The sequence below is a fragment of the Arachis ipaensis genome, chromosome B7, assembly GCF_059453495.1.
Source record: "Arachis ipaensis isolate K30076 ecotype BB chromosome B7, ASM5945349v1, whole genome shotgun sequence".
Lineage (NCBI taxonomy): Eukaryota > Viridiplantae > Streptophyta > Magnoliopsida > Fabales > Fabaceae > Arachis > Arachis ipaensis.
The window spans coordinates 62,743,426-62,757,556 of NC_142442.1; the positions used below are offsets into that span (position 1 = coordinate 62,743,426).

At 36.6% G+C, this 14,131-nt stretch overlaps 1 protein-coding gene across 2 annotated transcripts; it reads left to right on the top strand.

Moving 5' to 3' along the window:
* The first annotated feature begins 1,601 nt into the window (after positions 1-1,601).
* Positions 1,602-14,065, top strand: MUS81 (Restriction endonuclease, type II-like superfamily protein). Of its 2 annotated transcripts, XM_016311722.3 has the most exons (15): positions 1,602-2,039; positions 2,297-2,385; positions 2,505-2,583; positions 2,685-2,771; positions 2,866-2,991; positions 3,504-3,714; positions 4,487-4,688; positions 4,771-4,886; positions 9,312-9,460; positions 9,627-9,684; positions 10,660-10,818; positions 11,000-11,079; positions 11,465-11,702; positions 13,440-13,526; positions 13,695-14,065. In XM_016311722.3, the coding sequence occupies exons 1-15, from the start codon at positions 1,846-1,848 to the stop codon at positions 13,797-13,799; spliced, it is 1,980 nt and encodes a 659-aa protein (XP_016167208.1). In that variant the 5' UTR covers positions 1,602-1,845; the 3' UTR covers positions 13,800-14,065. The 2 variants fall into 2 exon arrangements, with proteins under 2 accessions (XP_016167208.1, XP_088350383.1); XM_088494257.1 differs by lacking the exons at positions 4,487-4,688; positions 4,771-4,886 and having other exon boundaries at positions 1,648-2,039.
* Positions 14,066-14,131: the final 66 nt, after the last annotated feature.

Consider the following 14,131-nt stretch of genomic DNA (forward strand, 5'->3'; position numbering starts at 1 on the left):
CTGGTCTTTGTTTTTTTTCTCGATGGACATCACGACTTTTGTCCAAAAAAAAGGGACAAATCGGTCCTTGTTCCATACTTCCGTGACACGTCGCGGTCCTTCCATCATCTTCCCTAATCAAAACAAACGGAAATTGCCTACGTGTTAGTTAACGTTGCTGATGTGGAGGTTAACACTCTGTTAAGTTCCACGTTGGCCATTAGAGAATGGATAGGGATCGATTTGTCCCGCTTTAGAAACCTAAAATTACGTCATTTTTGGGTTTCACTCCACATTGGCTATTAGGGAATGGACATGGATCGATTTGTCCCCCTTTAGAAACCAAAAACTACATCGTTTTTGGTCTTCACTAAAACAGAATGGTTTGAAAGTGATTCCACGCAGCTAATCTCTCACTCTTCTCCCAACCCAAATACAAACCCTAGGAGACCATGATTGATAATGGAGAGCGTTGTTCATCATCAAACCGACGAAATAGAGACAATTTAGGCTGGAGCTTGAATTCTAGTGGGAGTGTTAGAACTCCGAAGAAGAAGAAATGGGTTGTCCCAATTTGTTATTGTGGTTCTCATGCAAATTTGTTCATGTCAGGGACAGTGAAGAATCCAGACAGATTATTCTTTCGCTGCCCATACTTCAAGGAGGTTGTATTCACTTTAGCGAATTTTTTGTTTTCAATTTCTATTCCATATATGCTAACGATGTTAAATATTTTCGTAGACTGAAAAATGGCATTGCAACTTCTTTGCATGATTAGATGATTATGTTTTTTCATGTGGTGAGGATGCTAACAAGGCTGTCTCCGTTGGGGCATCAAAGCAGCAGCAGAATCGATTGGAAGGCCATGGTTATGTGGTGGATAACAAAGTTAATGAGTTGGAGGAAAGATTAATTGGTTTGGAAGACTAGTTAGATAAGTGTAGATTGAAAATGAATGAAAGTAGATGTATTATGTATAGGTTTAATTTGTTAGCATTTTTTGGTGGAGTTATAATTGCGTGGAATCACTTTCAAATCATTTTGTTTCGGTGAAGACTGAAAACAATGTAGTTTTTGGTTTCCAGAAGCGGAGCTAACTTTAATGTGAGGGAGGGGCCAAAAAAATAATTTTATATTTAAAATAAAATAAAATAAAATATTTAATAGGAGCTAAATTAAATTTTATGTATAATTTATAGAGAAAAATTGATGGTTGGGGGAGGCCATTGCCCCCTTACCTTTTATGTGGCTCCGTCCCTGTTGGTTTCTAAAGCGGGACAGATCGACTCCTGTCCATTCCCTAATGGGCAACGTGGAGTGAAACCCAAAAACGACGTAGTTTTAGGTTTTTAAAGTGGGACAGATCGACCCCTATTCATTCTCTAATGGCCAACGTAAAACTTAACAGAGTATTAACCTCCACATCAACAACATTAACTAACACAGGCAATTTTCGTCTATTTTAATCAAAAAAGATGACAGAAAGACCGCGGCGTCTCACGAAAATATAGGACATTAACCGACTTGTCTCTTCTTTTCGACAAGAATCGCGATATCCATAAAAAAAAGTACAGGACCGGATTAAGTGTTCACTCAAAAAAAAAAAAAAAAAAAATCCCACCGGCACCTGATTTCTCATCTATGCACCCGAGAAGGAAAAAAAAAAAAAGGATGGATGTTCTTAATTGAAGATTTGAAAAAATTCCCTCTCTAACTTGGTAGCCCTCTGACGGCGACCACTTGAGCGGCAGTGGCGGAGAGCTCTCTGTTCCTGTCTTCTGTGCCTCTCTCCTTGCTGCTTTTGTGCACTGTTCTCCTCTGTGCAAACCCGTTCCAACCTAGCCGCATTTTAAGAACTTCACAAGAATGAAAAACCCGACCGGGGTTCGCTGCGCGGAGAACCAAGAACTGGCGTCATACATGGCGAACAAGTGGAAGGAAATGGCGGAGCAGCCGAAAGGGATTTCGGATAACATAGAGATGGCCCTCTCTAAGGCTCACTTTAACGTCTGTAACTCAAAAATCCCAATTCGAACCATCAAAGATTTCTCTCAGGTCAAGTACGTATTCTAAAATCCCAATCCTTCTCTATGCCGCGCTTTATTTTTCTTTTCCACTTCTCCGAAAAGTTTAATCTGATAGGGAAAAAAGCAACATGGATGATTATATTTCTAGCGGGGTTTGGTCTGTGTTAAAAGTGCTTAGTTTATTCGTCTGTCTCTTTCTCTCATTGATGTGTTTGTAGATTGATATAATGTTGCCTTTTATAATGTACAAATCTCATGGGGTTCCTTGTGCTTTTGTGATTGTGTAACAGGGGTGTGGGGAAAATGATCTTGAAGCTCATGCAGGGTTTTTTTGGGACTGGTGCAGGAGGTTCTGAATCAGAAGACTTGAAGAGAAAGGGTGCGTGTGGATAGGTGGTGCTATGCAGTTTTCTTATTTTCTGTTACCTTGAGTAGGCTCTACATATTTCGGTCCGTTGTTCTATTCTTCATCTTTTCCTTTTTTATTCAACTTTATAGGAAAGAAAAATAGAGGAATGAAGTGCTATGTGCCTCAGAGGAACTCTGTGGCATATGCTCTGTTGATAACCCTTTACAGGTATATGTGCTTCAATTACTGATGCATTTTTGAAACCTTAACCACATTTAACATCATGGTATAATTTGTCTTATTTTGAAGTTTTATTCTTGTTTTAATAGGAGGACTGTAAGTGGGGAAGAATTTATGCGAAAACAAGAACTTATTGATGCTGCTGAAGCTAGTGGGCTATCTCGAGTGCCAATTGCGTATGTTCAATATGGATTCTTCTCTGTCCAATTAGACTAATGTCTTAGTGTACTAAAATCTATGTAACTTTTGACTGACATATTGAATGTTCAGGCCAGAAAAAGGGAAGGGAAAACCTGGACGATTTGGAAGTTCTCCTCGGGATTGGTATAGTGGATGGAGCTGTATGAAGACTTTGATAGATAAGGGATTAGTTGTAAAATCAAGTTGTCCAGCAAAGTATGTTTTTTCTATTGTGCATCTTGTCTTTGACTAGGAGATATTAGTTTTCGACGTAAACCTTTTTCCTAAATATTTTATGTCATATTTAACATATTGAAATCAACTGGTTAAGGGAGCCTCATTATTTTGAATGTGTAGTTAATTGCTTTATAAAGTTAGATTTTGTGGCGTTGAGCATGTTTGTCCCTTCATCTACTTCTATTTCTTAAACAATTGGCCATGGCATATGTTATGCTTAGAAATATTTTTAGGCATTTATTTTGGTAATACATTACCCTTGACCAATGTGGCTGTAATTTGTTTAAGCATGCTTTGCTTATCAGAGCTAAGATACATATACCATATAGTTTATAGTTTAAGAGAGACAGTTTTATTTTTAATTTAATTTTATCCTTTTTTATTCAAGACCAGCAAATTTCAAAATGTTTCCTTTTTATTCATTTTACATGACTAGGGTGGTGGTCTTCAAATTCTGCATATTTGTGAAGATGATTATGTTTTGTTTTCAGATACATGCTAACTGAAGAAGGTAAGGCAGCAGCATGTGATTGTCTTTCAAGGTCTGGAATGGCAGAATGTCAAGGAAAGTCTGTTTCTGTTGATACTCCATCTAATATGTCAGATAGGGAAGTCAATGGTGATGATTTGGAATCAGAAGTTATGTCACCATTGACACAACAAAAGAAGCCAATGGATGTTTCTCTTGAATCTCTTTTGAAGGTATTTTTCCTCCTATTTTGAATTCTTTTTGCTTCTTTTGTTGCTTTTTATTCATATATTTGTTCGTTTTTTCTTCTTTCTGTGGAAAGTGTTGAAATGACGCTTGCATCTGATTTTCGTGTTACACAAAATGGTTTGTTGTTCATGTCGTCTTGTATGAATTTATCGAAACTGCAATTGGATCATTTGGTTGTAGCTACAACTAGCTTTTTCATTGCAAGACGTAAGCCAAAATAACATTATAATTTTTGGATCCTCTAAAGTAAGGATTTGGACTCTTTAAATTTTAAATTTCACTTTAGAAGGTAAAGTGTAATCTCTCACCATTTATAAGTGGGACCAAAAGAAAATATCAGAGAGAAACTATTTAAGGGGTAGAGATCACACTTTACCTTCTCAAGTGAAAATTCAAAATTTAGAAGATCTAAATTCCTAAAATAAAGAGGGTTGTAAACTTATAAAGTCACAGAACAGCCACCATTGGGTCATTTGGTTAAACCCACTTCTAATGGAAGTTACTTATTCAATAGTTATCTGTTCTCTTTATATCTTTACAACTCTCTTCACTTTTGAAGATCTAATTCCATATTAGTTTCATGCTCCTACTCCCCTCAGATACGTCCCGCATCTAATTCCATATTTTCCATGAAGTTCAAGCACAAAGTTTGCATGATTTAATTCATTTGCTGTGTCACTTGCAGTTTGTTCCTCTTTCACCTGATAATTCGACATGTAGTATTTCCCTGATTATTTATGGAATCTTCTTTTATAGTTCACAGGCATGGGTTTCTCAAAGGAACAAATTGTTAGTTCTTTTGCTGAAGTTTCCAGAAGCCATCCAAATGAAGATGTCTCATCTTTGTGGCCGGCTGTTTTGTGTCATCTACGAGAGGAGCAAATCTATGGTTCACATCCAAAGTCTTTGACAGCTATAAATGATTGCCATGATACTAGTGCTAATACTGTTCTATCTGGTATTTCTTTGTCCCTGGCATTTAGTAATGGCACAAATCACTGATGAAATTCGTATCTCAGCATGCTGTCATTGATGGTCAGGTTCCAAAGACCTCATTGGAAACAAGAGCAGAACTGCGAGTTCAGCCTGCAATGACCATGTGCCAAATTTCTCTTCTGATATTCCATCTTTCCTCTTGAGAGCTTGCCCATCAGCTGTACGGTTTGTTCCATTTGCCAAAATTTTTATCGTTTAATTCTTTTGACATTCTGCATAATTTTTAATGAGCATAAATCCTTAATGAGATTGCGATACTATGCCAAGAATATCACTCATGGAAAGGGAGATGATCATAAGTACAGACATTGTTTCGATTGCATGAGTGGTACAATATATTATCTAAGCATCATGTAATATTCATTTAACTTAAAACAGCATTACACTTTTATTTTTGGGTACATTTAGTCATCACTCATCTGTTTAAAAGAGGTGCTACGAAATTGCTGATATAGCAATATAACAACAACAACAAAGCCTTGTTCCACTAAGTGGGGTCGGCTACATGAATCAAACAATGCTATTGTGCTCTGTCATGTATCATGTCTACAGAGAGACCGTTTACATGTAGATCTCGTTGGACTACTTCATGGATGGTCTTCTAGGTCTTCCTCTGCCTTTCGCCCTTTGTTTATCTTCCATCTCATCCACCCTCCTAACTGGATGTTCTATTGGTCTTCTTCTCACATGTCGAAACCACCTGAGATGTGATTCAACCATTTTTTCCACAATGAGTGCTACTCCAACTCTCTCGCTTATATCTTCATTCCTTATTTTATCCAATCGCGTATGACCACTCATCCATCTCAACATCTTCATCTCTGCCACACTCAACTTATGTTCGTGCTCCACTTTAGCCGCCCAACACTTCGTACCATACAGCATAGCCGGTCTTATAGCGCTGCGATAGAATTTACCTTTAAGTTTTAAAGGCACTTTTTTGTCGCATATAAAACCAGATGCACTCCACCATTTTGATCAACCTGTTTGGATCCTATGATTTACATCCTATTCAATCTTTCCATTATCCTGTATGATGCACTCAAGATATTTAAAACTTTTAACTTTTCGTAGGATGTTTTCTCCAATCTTCACCTCTATATTGGGGTTTTCCCTTCTCAAACTGAACTTACATTCCATATATTCCGTCTTGCTACGTCTTATGCGTAGACCATACACTTCTAGAGCTTCTCTCCATAACTCCAACTTCTTATTTAGGTCTTTCCTTGATTCTCCCATAAGGACGATATCATCGGCAAAAAACATGCACCATGACACAGGCTCTTGGATGTGCTCTGTGAGTACTTCCAAGACTAATGTGAAAAGGTATGGATTTAAGGATGATCCCTGGTGTAATCCTATACCAATAGGAAATTCCTCTGTCACACCACCTTGAGTTTTCACACTAGTTGTGGCCCCATCATACATGTCTTTAATTGTCCGAATATATGCGATCCTTACTCTCCTCTTTTCTAAAATCTTCCATAAGACCTCCTTTGACACTTTATCATACGCTTTTTCCAAATCAATAAACACCATATGTAGATCCCTTTTATTACTATGATACCTCTCCATCATCCTTCTTAATATGTATATCGCTTCAGTGGTAGATCTGTCTGGCATAAATCTAAATTGGTTCTCTGTTACTTGTGTCTCTTTTCTCAACCTCCGTTCTATCACCCTTTCCCATAACTTCATAGTATGACTCATAAGTTTAATCCCTCTATAGTTTCCGCAACTTTGTATATTCCCCTTATTCTTGTAGATAGGTATCAAGGTGCTCTTTCTCCACTCATCAGTATCTTCTTTGACCTTAAAATCTCATTAAAAAGCATGGTTAACCAATTCATGCCTTTTTCTCCAAGACCCTTCCAAACCTCAATCGGAATATTATCAGGTCCTACTGCCCTGCCATTTTTCATCTGCTTTAGAGCTTCTTTTACCTCGAAGTCTCGAATCCTTCGATAGTAGTCAAAGTTTTGATCTTCTTCCCTTGTGCATAATCGACCAAGGCTCGGAAGAGTCTTCTGTTCCTCATTAAATAACTCGTAGAAGTAGCTCTTTCATCTTTCATTAATCTTCTCCTCTTGAGCCAATACCTCTCCATCCTTATCCTTTATGCACTTAACCTGATCCAAATCTCTCGTTCTTCTTTCCCGGCTCTTTGCGATTCTATATATACCTTTTTCTCCTTCTTTCGTGCCCAAAGATTGGTAGAGACCCTCATATGCTCTTGTTCTTGCTTCACTTACAGTCACTTTTGTCTCTTTCTTAGCCGCCTTATATTTTTTCCAATTATTTGCATTGCGGCATAAAGACCACTCTTTAAAGCATTCCCTTTTTATCTTTATCTTTTCTTGTATACTCGCATTCCACCACCAGGATTCCTTGTCTCTTGGTCCTATTCCTTTAGATTCACCAAAACTTTTTTTTGCTGTTCTTCTAATAACTTCTGCCATCTCCCTCCACATCTCTTCTGCGCTTCCATTTCCATCCCACTTTGCCTCTTCTCCTACCCGTCTTAGGAAGTTTCTTTGTTCCTCACCTTTCATCCGCCACCACCTCGTCCTTAGGTTCTTCGTATGATGTCTTTTCCTCAATTTTTTCTCAACGTGAAAATCCATAACGAGCACCCTATGTTGTGTTGTCAAACTCTCTCCCGGGATAATTTTACAGTTAATGCAAAATTTCCGGTCGACTCCTCAACAAGAAGTCGATTTGAGAGCTTGTCATGCCACTCTTATAGGTTATAAGATGTTCTTCTCTCTTTTTAAAACATGTATTTGCGATGAGAAGATCAAAGGTTGAGGAAAAGTCTAAAATAGTTTTACCCTCGTCATTGATCACTCCGAAACCATGGCCTCCATGAATACTCCCATATCCAGTCACTTCTCTCCCAATATGGCCATTTAAATTTCCTCCTAAGCAAATCTTATCTCCCAAAGGTATGCCTTGAACCAAACTCTCTAGATCCTTCCAAAACTTTATCTTGTGTTGTTCGTCCGAATCCACTTGCGGTGTATAGGCGCTAATCACATGGAAAGCACCTCCCTCCACCACAAGTTTGATAGAGATGATCCGATCTCCCACCCTCTTGACATCCACTACGTCCTTCTTCCACTGCTTATCCACAATTATTCCAACCCCATTCCTATTCTTCACATTTCCTGTATACCAAAGTTTGAAACTAGAAGTATCCAACTCCCTAGCTTTTGCACCAACCCATTTCGTTTCTTGTAGGCACATAATGTTAATCTTCCTCTTTGTCATGGTGTCCACCACCTCCATGGACTTTCCTGTTAGAGTGACTATGTTCCATGTCCTAAATCTCAACCTTCTGTCGCTTTGACCTTTACCTTTTACTTTGTGAACTAGCTTATTTACCCTCGTCCGTTCACGAAAACGCGAGAATCCTTGCTCATTTAACACTACATCCGGGCACCGATGCAGCGGCTCTTGCTTTGACACTATACTCGAGCCATACGGCGCGTTGCTTCCGTGCAACGACCTAGCTTTAGCGCAATAATGTCTTTGATTCATGTCATGGGGGTTCGGCTATATTTTTATGTTGGTTGCCGAAGACCTAACACAACCCTCCTTCTTTATCCGAGTTTGGGACCGGCTATGTACCGCAAGTGTAACATAGGCGGAGTTTGCTGATATAGCAATAAGGTGGGTCAAATATAATTTTATTCTAGGATTTAACATTCTCCTTGACTCCTCCATTACATCCAATATAGTTGTTAAAATTGATAAAGTAAAGTAATAAATAAACCTATATGTGCTGTTTGCAGAACTTGATAACATGGAAGAAGGCTTTCCTTGTTTATGGAATTTGAGGTTTTCTATATTTTTATTAAATAAAAATTCCCAGAGGCTTACAAAGTCTAGGAACGTCAGTATGCAGCTGCAAACACCTATTGGCTTTTGTACATCGTACCACCAGTCTTAAACTGTTCTTCAAGTTTCTCAGTCTTGCCAATGTTGAATCTTTTCTCCTCACTCAGTTAAAAATTTATAACATTTTTATGCTTTCATTTTCTAGTTTTATGCTTTGAATGACATTTGACATGCTCATCGTTGTGAAAAACAGACCTAACAGCCTTGTGTTAACCTCATGAACTCCTAGCCCTGATCGATGAAAATGGTCTTTTCTAAGCTATGATCATGTGAGCTCCTTGTTATCGGCATTTTGAATTTTGAATGCTGTAAATAAAATAAAAGAAAATAAAAAATGATAAGATTCTCAATGAAAAGAAGGTATGCTTTACACTGATAATTTTATTGTTTTATACCTATAGGCTATATAGCTAATGTGTATGGCATGTGCAGTTTATTATGTTGATGTATACAGCTAAAGTGATGGACATAGGTGAAATTACTAAAGAGATTTAGATAATTAGATGTTAATTTTTTTTTTTGGGTGGCAAACAAAAAAGATGACTCTGACATTATTTGGGTCTGTAGCTGAACCCACTTTGTGAGATATTGCTTAATAGTTGTTCTAGATATTGTAGTTTGCTATGATTTTTGCTGTCTTCAAAATGTGTCTAAGAATTGGTATTTGTTTTGATGAAAACGTTAGGTTGATTCTGTGCAAATGCCAAGGAAGGATGAGCTGTCATCAAAGATGACCAGTTTAAGTGTTCCACCCTTGAGCTTTGGTGAGAAGTTTGAGGAGGTATATCAAGTCATTTTAATATTGGATGATCGGGAGCAATTTGCCACTCAAGGGTTAGTAACATATGTAAAGTTACCCTTTCCAATCAGGATACTATATTATATACCTGATTTAGTATTCTCTTTAGACATTGTCACGTAACTATAATTATCATATTTGTGGCACTCTTGTACTTTCTTGTTGCTAATGACTTCAAATGAATAACATTGTACTTTTTAGATCTCGATCTAGGAAAATTATTGAGGAAATTCGGATCCAATTCAAAATCCAAATAGAGGTGAGTTTGATGTCTTTACCTGTAGTTCATATTGCTTCTGAGGGAAAAATTGGTATATTGTTTTAATTTTTAAGTTTGCAATTTTAATTGTGTCATTTTATTGTGCTGTAGTGCTGGTGCATAAGATACCAGAGTCTTGCCACTATAGAAGCTTCATCATGAAGTATTTTTGTGTTGCACTAGTTGTAAAGGAGATTGTAGGGTGGTGGGGAGAGAAGAGGGTTGGTTTGGTACGGTTGGGAGAAAAAGAGACGGGCAATTTTGTTCTACAGACGGGTGGAGTGTAGTTAAGATAAACGTCATGGGAGGTTAGTGTGATTTGCCCTAAAATCAATAGTTGGAAAGGAGTTGAAAATCCTAGTTTCCATAGGATCTTTGCTTCTTTCCACAATCCAAGACCTTTGAACTTTTTAAGCAAAAATTGAAACAAATCCATAGGCCAAATCCATGATTCTCCAATGATACCATAAGTTTTATCCAAAGGGATCTAAATGATGAGACTTCATTTCAGAATCTAAGTTAGTAAGGTGCATGTAATACACATATTAGGGATAAACAATGAGAGGCCTTTGCTGTTGAAGCTTACAATTAGTGTTTATTCTATTAAGTACTATAGTTAGTGATGAACTATGTCAATCTTGATAGTCCTGTAAAGTTAAATCTGTATTAGCGTTCGTCAAGGATATACAACCATGATCAGATTAGAAGTTAAATACTTTTGTTGCTTCTAATTCATCATATCATGTACCTGTGGTATGCTACCATGATCCCATCAGGCCATTACCATTATTTTGGTTTTTATAATGGAAATCGGGAACTCAAGTCTAGTTTTGTTCAACTAATTATGTCATTTCAAACAAATTAGGTGTTATTTGTGTTTTCTTGTTGGACTTGAATGACCCATACATTTACATATTGAATTCACTCTATTTAGAAGATTGAAAAAAAATATCATGTTCAAATTGGTTCATCCAGGTACGACGATTGCCTGTTGGAGATGGGATCTGGATAGCACGTCATAAAATTCTTAAGACTGAATATGTATTGGATTTTATTGTTGAGAGGAAAAACATTGATGATTTGCGCAGTTCAATCAGGGATAACCGCTACAAGGATCAAAAACTAAGGCTTCTGGTAATTATTCCTTCTTTCATGGTCAGAATTGTTTATACATGTATAATTGTATAGTCACTGAATAATGTGTCTGTTGCTGTCGCTGTTGCTGTCACTAATAGTTTTTGATATATTTTGATATTTATACTAACATAGCTTGCCAATCCCCACATAATGTTTCATTCCAATTGCACATTGATAGAGGTGTGGATTGAAGAAGCTGATATATTTAGTGGAAGGTGACCCAAATTCTTCCGAAGCTGCTGAATGCATAAAAACTGCGTAAGTATGGTTTCTATGTTAAATTAATGTGTTTGGTAATGCAGGGGCTAGAAACCAAGTTTAGTGTTATTTATCTACTTCTCTCATCATTTCCTGCACTGTTATGGCTTATTAACTGTCAGTTTTGTCTACCTCTGTCTGCCTTATTTCTTGTCTATGATAATTGAAAGTATTAGGTCTTGACAAGATTTTGATTGCACAGCATTTTATTATTTGTAACGGATTGGATGGTAGTCTTATTGATTGTTAACGAGCTGGTTGAAATGAGGTTTTGTTACCAGTTAGTTATGGGATGCTAACGTTTGCTTTAGCTGAGGTTACTTTGTCTTGCTGTTTGTGCGAAAATTATTCACCATTTCAGATCTTTTCAACCTGCCATTTGCAGCTGTTTTACAACAGAGATTCTGGAGGGATTTGATGTGCAGAGGACGAGTGGTTTAGGTGATACTCTCAGGAAGTATGCTTATCTCACCCAAGCAATTTCTCAATGTTACAAGTCAAGAGATTTTGAAGGCCATGTCGTAGGTTTTGCACCATGTCCTCCTTTCGATGAATTTATTAAACAGTGTCAAGACTCTGGAAAAATGACAGTCAGTGATGTATTTGCCATCCAACTTATGCAGGTATTAACCATCTCAAAAATTAATTTTGTTTTGTTTTCTAATGGCTGTTTTTTTGTCTAACTGTTGTATCTATGATCTTTTGAGTATCCTTTTAATTTATGAAATGTTGCTATAGTGAACCGTGAGACTGAGGAAGATATGAGTAGGGGAAGAAGAGGGATTTGGAACCTTGGCCTTCTACCATGGAGGTGGGAAGCCAGGAAAAAATATGAGCTCGCATGAGGTATTAGGAAGAAGGGGAACGGGAGCGGTATCTAAGAGTGGTATATAGGAAGTCTTTGACAGCCTTGGTTATATATATTTCTTTCCCGTAGGTATATATGCATAACTCACCTAGTGGGAAAATGCTTTTTATTGATGTCTTGATAAATAGATGAATAACACAAGACAGAGGATTAGAGTTCCTCTATACATTAACAACAGAACCACCAAAAAGTGTTATCTGTAAAGCATTGCATAGGTATAAAATTGGGATCTGCATAAAATTGTCTGGTTTAGCTATTTCTTCACTCGTGTTCGTGTAACAAGCTATGAAGCACGGACGCTGATACAACACAGGATACACAAACACGAATTTGAATTTTTGGAGACACGGTGACACGATATATATAAAATATAAAGTATTTTTTAAATAAATTATAACAATATTTTGATATTCTATTAATATTAAAGCACAAACTAATTTTTTAAAATGTTTTTAATCTCTTTTTCAATTATGTAATTGATAAATAATAATATATATGATATCTAAACTTCATTTCAAGAATATAGATTAAGAATAGTATTAGAGATGCGGACAAATGATAGTATTTAGGTGTGTTTAGAGGTTTTTGGAGAAGTATTTTTTATTAAAACATTTACACACAGAAGACACGCATGTCAAAGGAGCGTCGTGTCCGAAATGTGTTTGACACGCAAACATAGCAACTTAACAAAGTGTCTTGTGCTTTACAGGTAATAAGTTTACCAGTTTGCACATTTGTTTAACACCTCCCAGTACTCCTCCAATTCTGTGTACATGATGAAAGCATAATGGCATAAAGACACATTTTGGAGAGATATACCAAATTTTTACAATGACGAGATAGAAATGACATATATGTTATATATTTTCATTTTAAATTTCCAATATTTATTACTTTTGAGGCTCTGCCTAAAATCTTAGTATTTTATATATAATTCATTGTGTCAATAGTTGATATTGTTGCTAAAGTTCATTTGACAAATTTGTAAAATATAATTTTATTGACTTTTTTTTAAACTGTATTTGTACTGTCCAAGCTGAAGTGCTTTTGAACTAAAAAGGAAAAAGTATTTGGTCAAATGTGGATAATGTATGATGTGCATCATTTGTGTGTCTATTTTAGACAGTAACGTGTGTCAAACACACGGATGCACCATGCTCTCTTGGTTTAAAAGCAATTATAAGAAACCACAACCTCTTCAATTTGCATACTTATATTTGAATCCATTTATTTCGGGAAAAGTTTGGTTCAGTTTTGCGATCCTCTAGTTTACCATAATTTACTTCAAAAAAATATAATTAGAAATTCCTAGATGTTCAGGTGCTGATTGACAGCCGTAATTTATCTGAGCAATACATTTTCTCATGCTTGTTTCTCACAATGAAATGCAATTTCTTTTTAAGTTGGATGAGTAGTTATTGGTCCTAGCCATTTCATTCAATGTACTTAATAGATGCTCTTTATTTTGACATCTGGAAAATTATAAATGCAGGTTCCACAGGTTACAGAGGAGGTTGCCATGGCGGTTTTAGATTTGTACCCCACACTTTTATCTCTCGCTCATGGCTACTCACTACTCGTGAGTCATTTACTTCCTCTCTAGAAATAATTCATCTGATTAGTGTGTTACAAATTATATTCTCTCCTATAGTCTTAATAATATGGCTACTTTTGCTTTCGTTTTTTATTCTTTATCATCAAACTACACCGTCCCCAATTTTTTTTTGAAATTCATTGTTGTGGTTAGGACGGTAATTCTTGTGCCCAAGAGGACATGCTTCGAGCACGGAGTAACAATGCAATCCCTGCGGCTGCTAGCAGGAACATTTTCCAGTTTATTTGGGGTAGCTGATTTGCATTCCTCCTGGAGTTGGATTTTTTAACCCCCTACCATGTAAATTCAGTAAGGAATGGTGAACAAGTTTTTTCTTCTTACAACTTTGGTATTGGTAGCATCGTATTATAGTATGTGTATATAAGGGAAATTAGGCGTATTTTTTAACCATAATTAGCAAGATAATATAAGGTGTCTTTTTCCGTTGATAAGGTGCAAAGGTCACTAGTTAAGTACCATTGAATTTCTTACGTAATAGAATTTATTGATTTAATGATGCTTAATCTGAGTGCACTTTAGAGGGAGGCCTTTGTTCGAATGGAAAAGCTTAGATCTAGTAACTAAAAAAC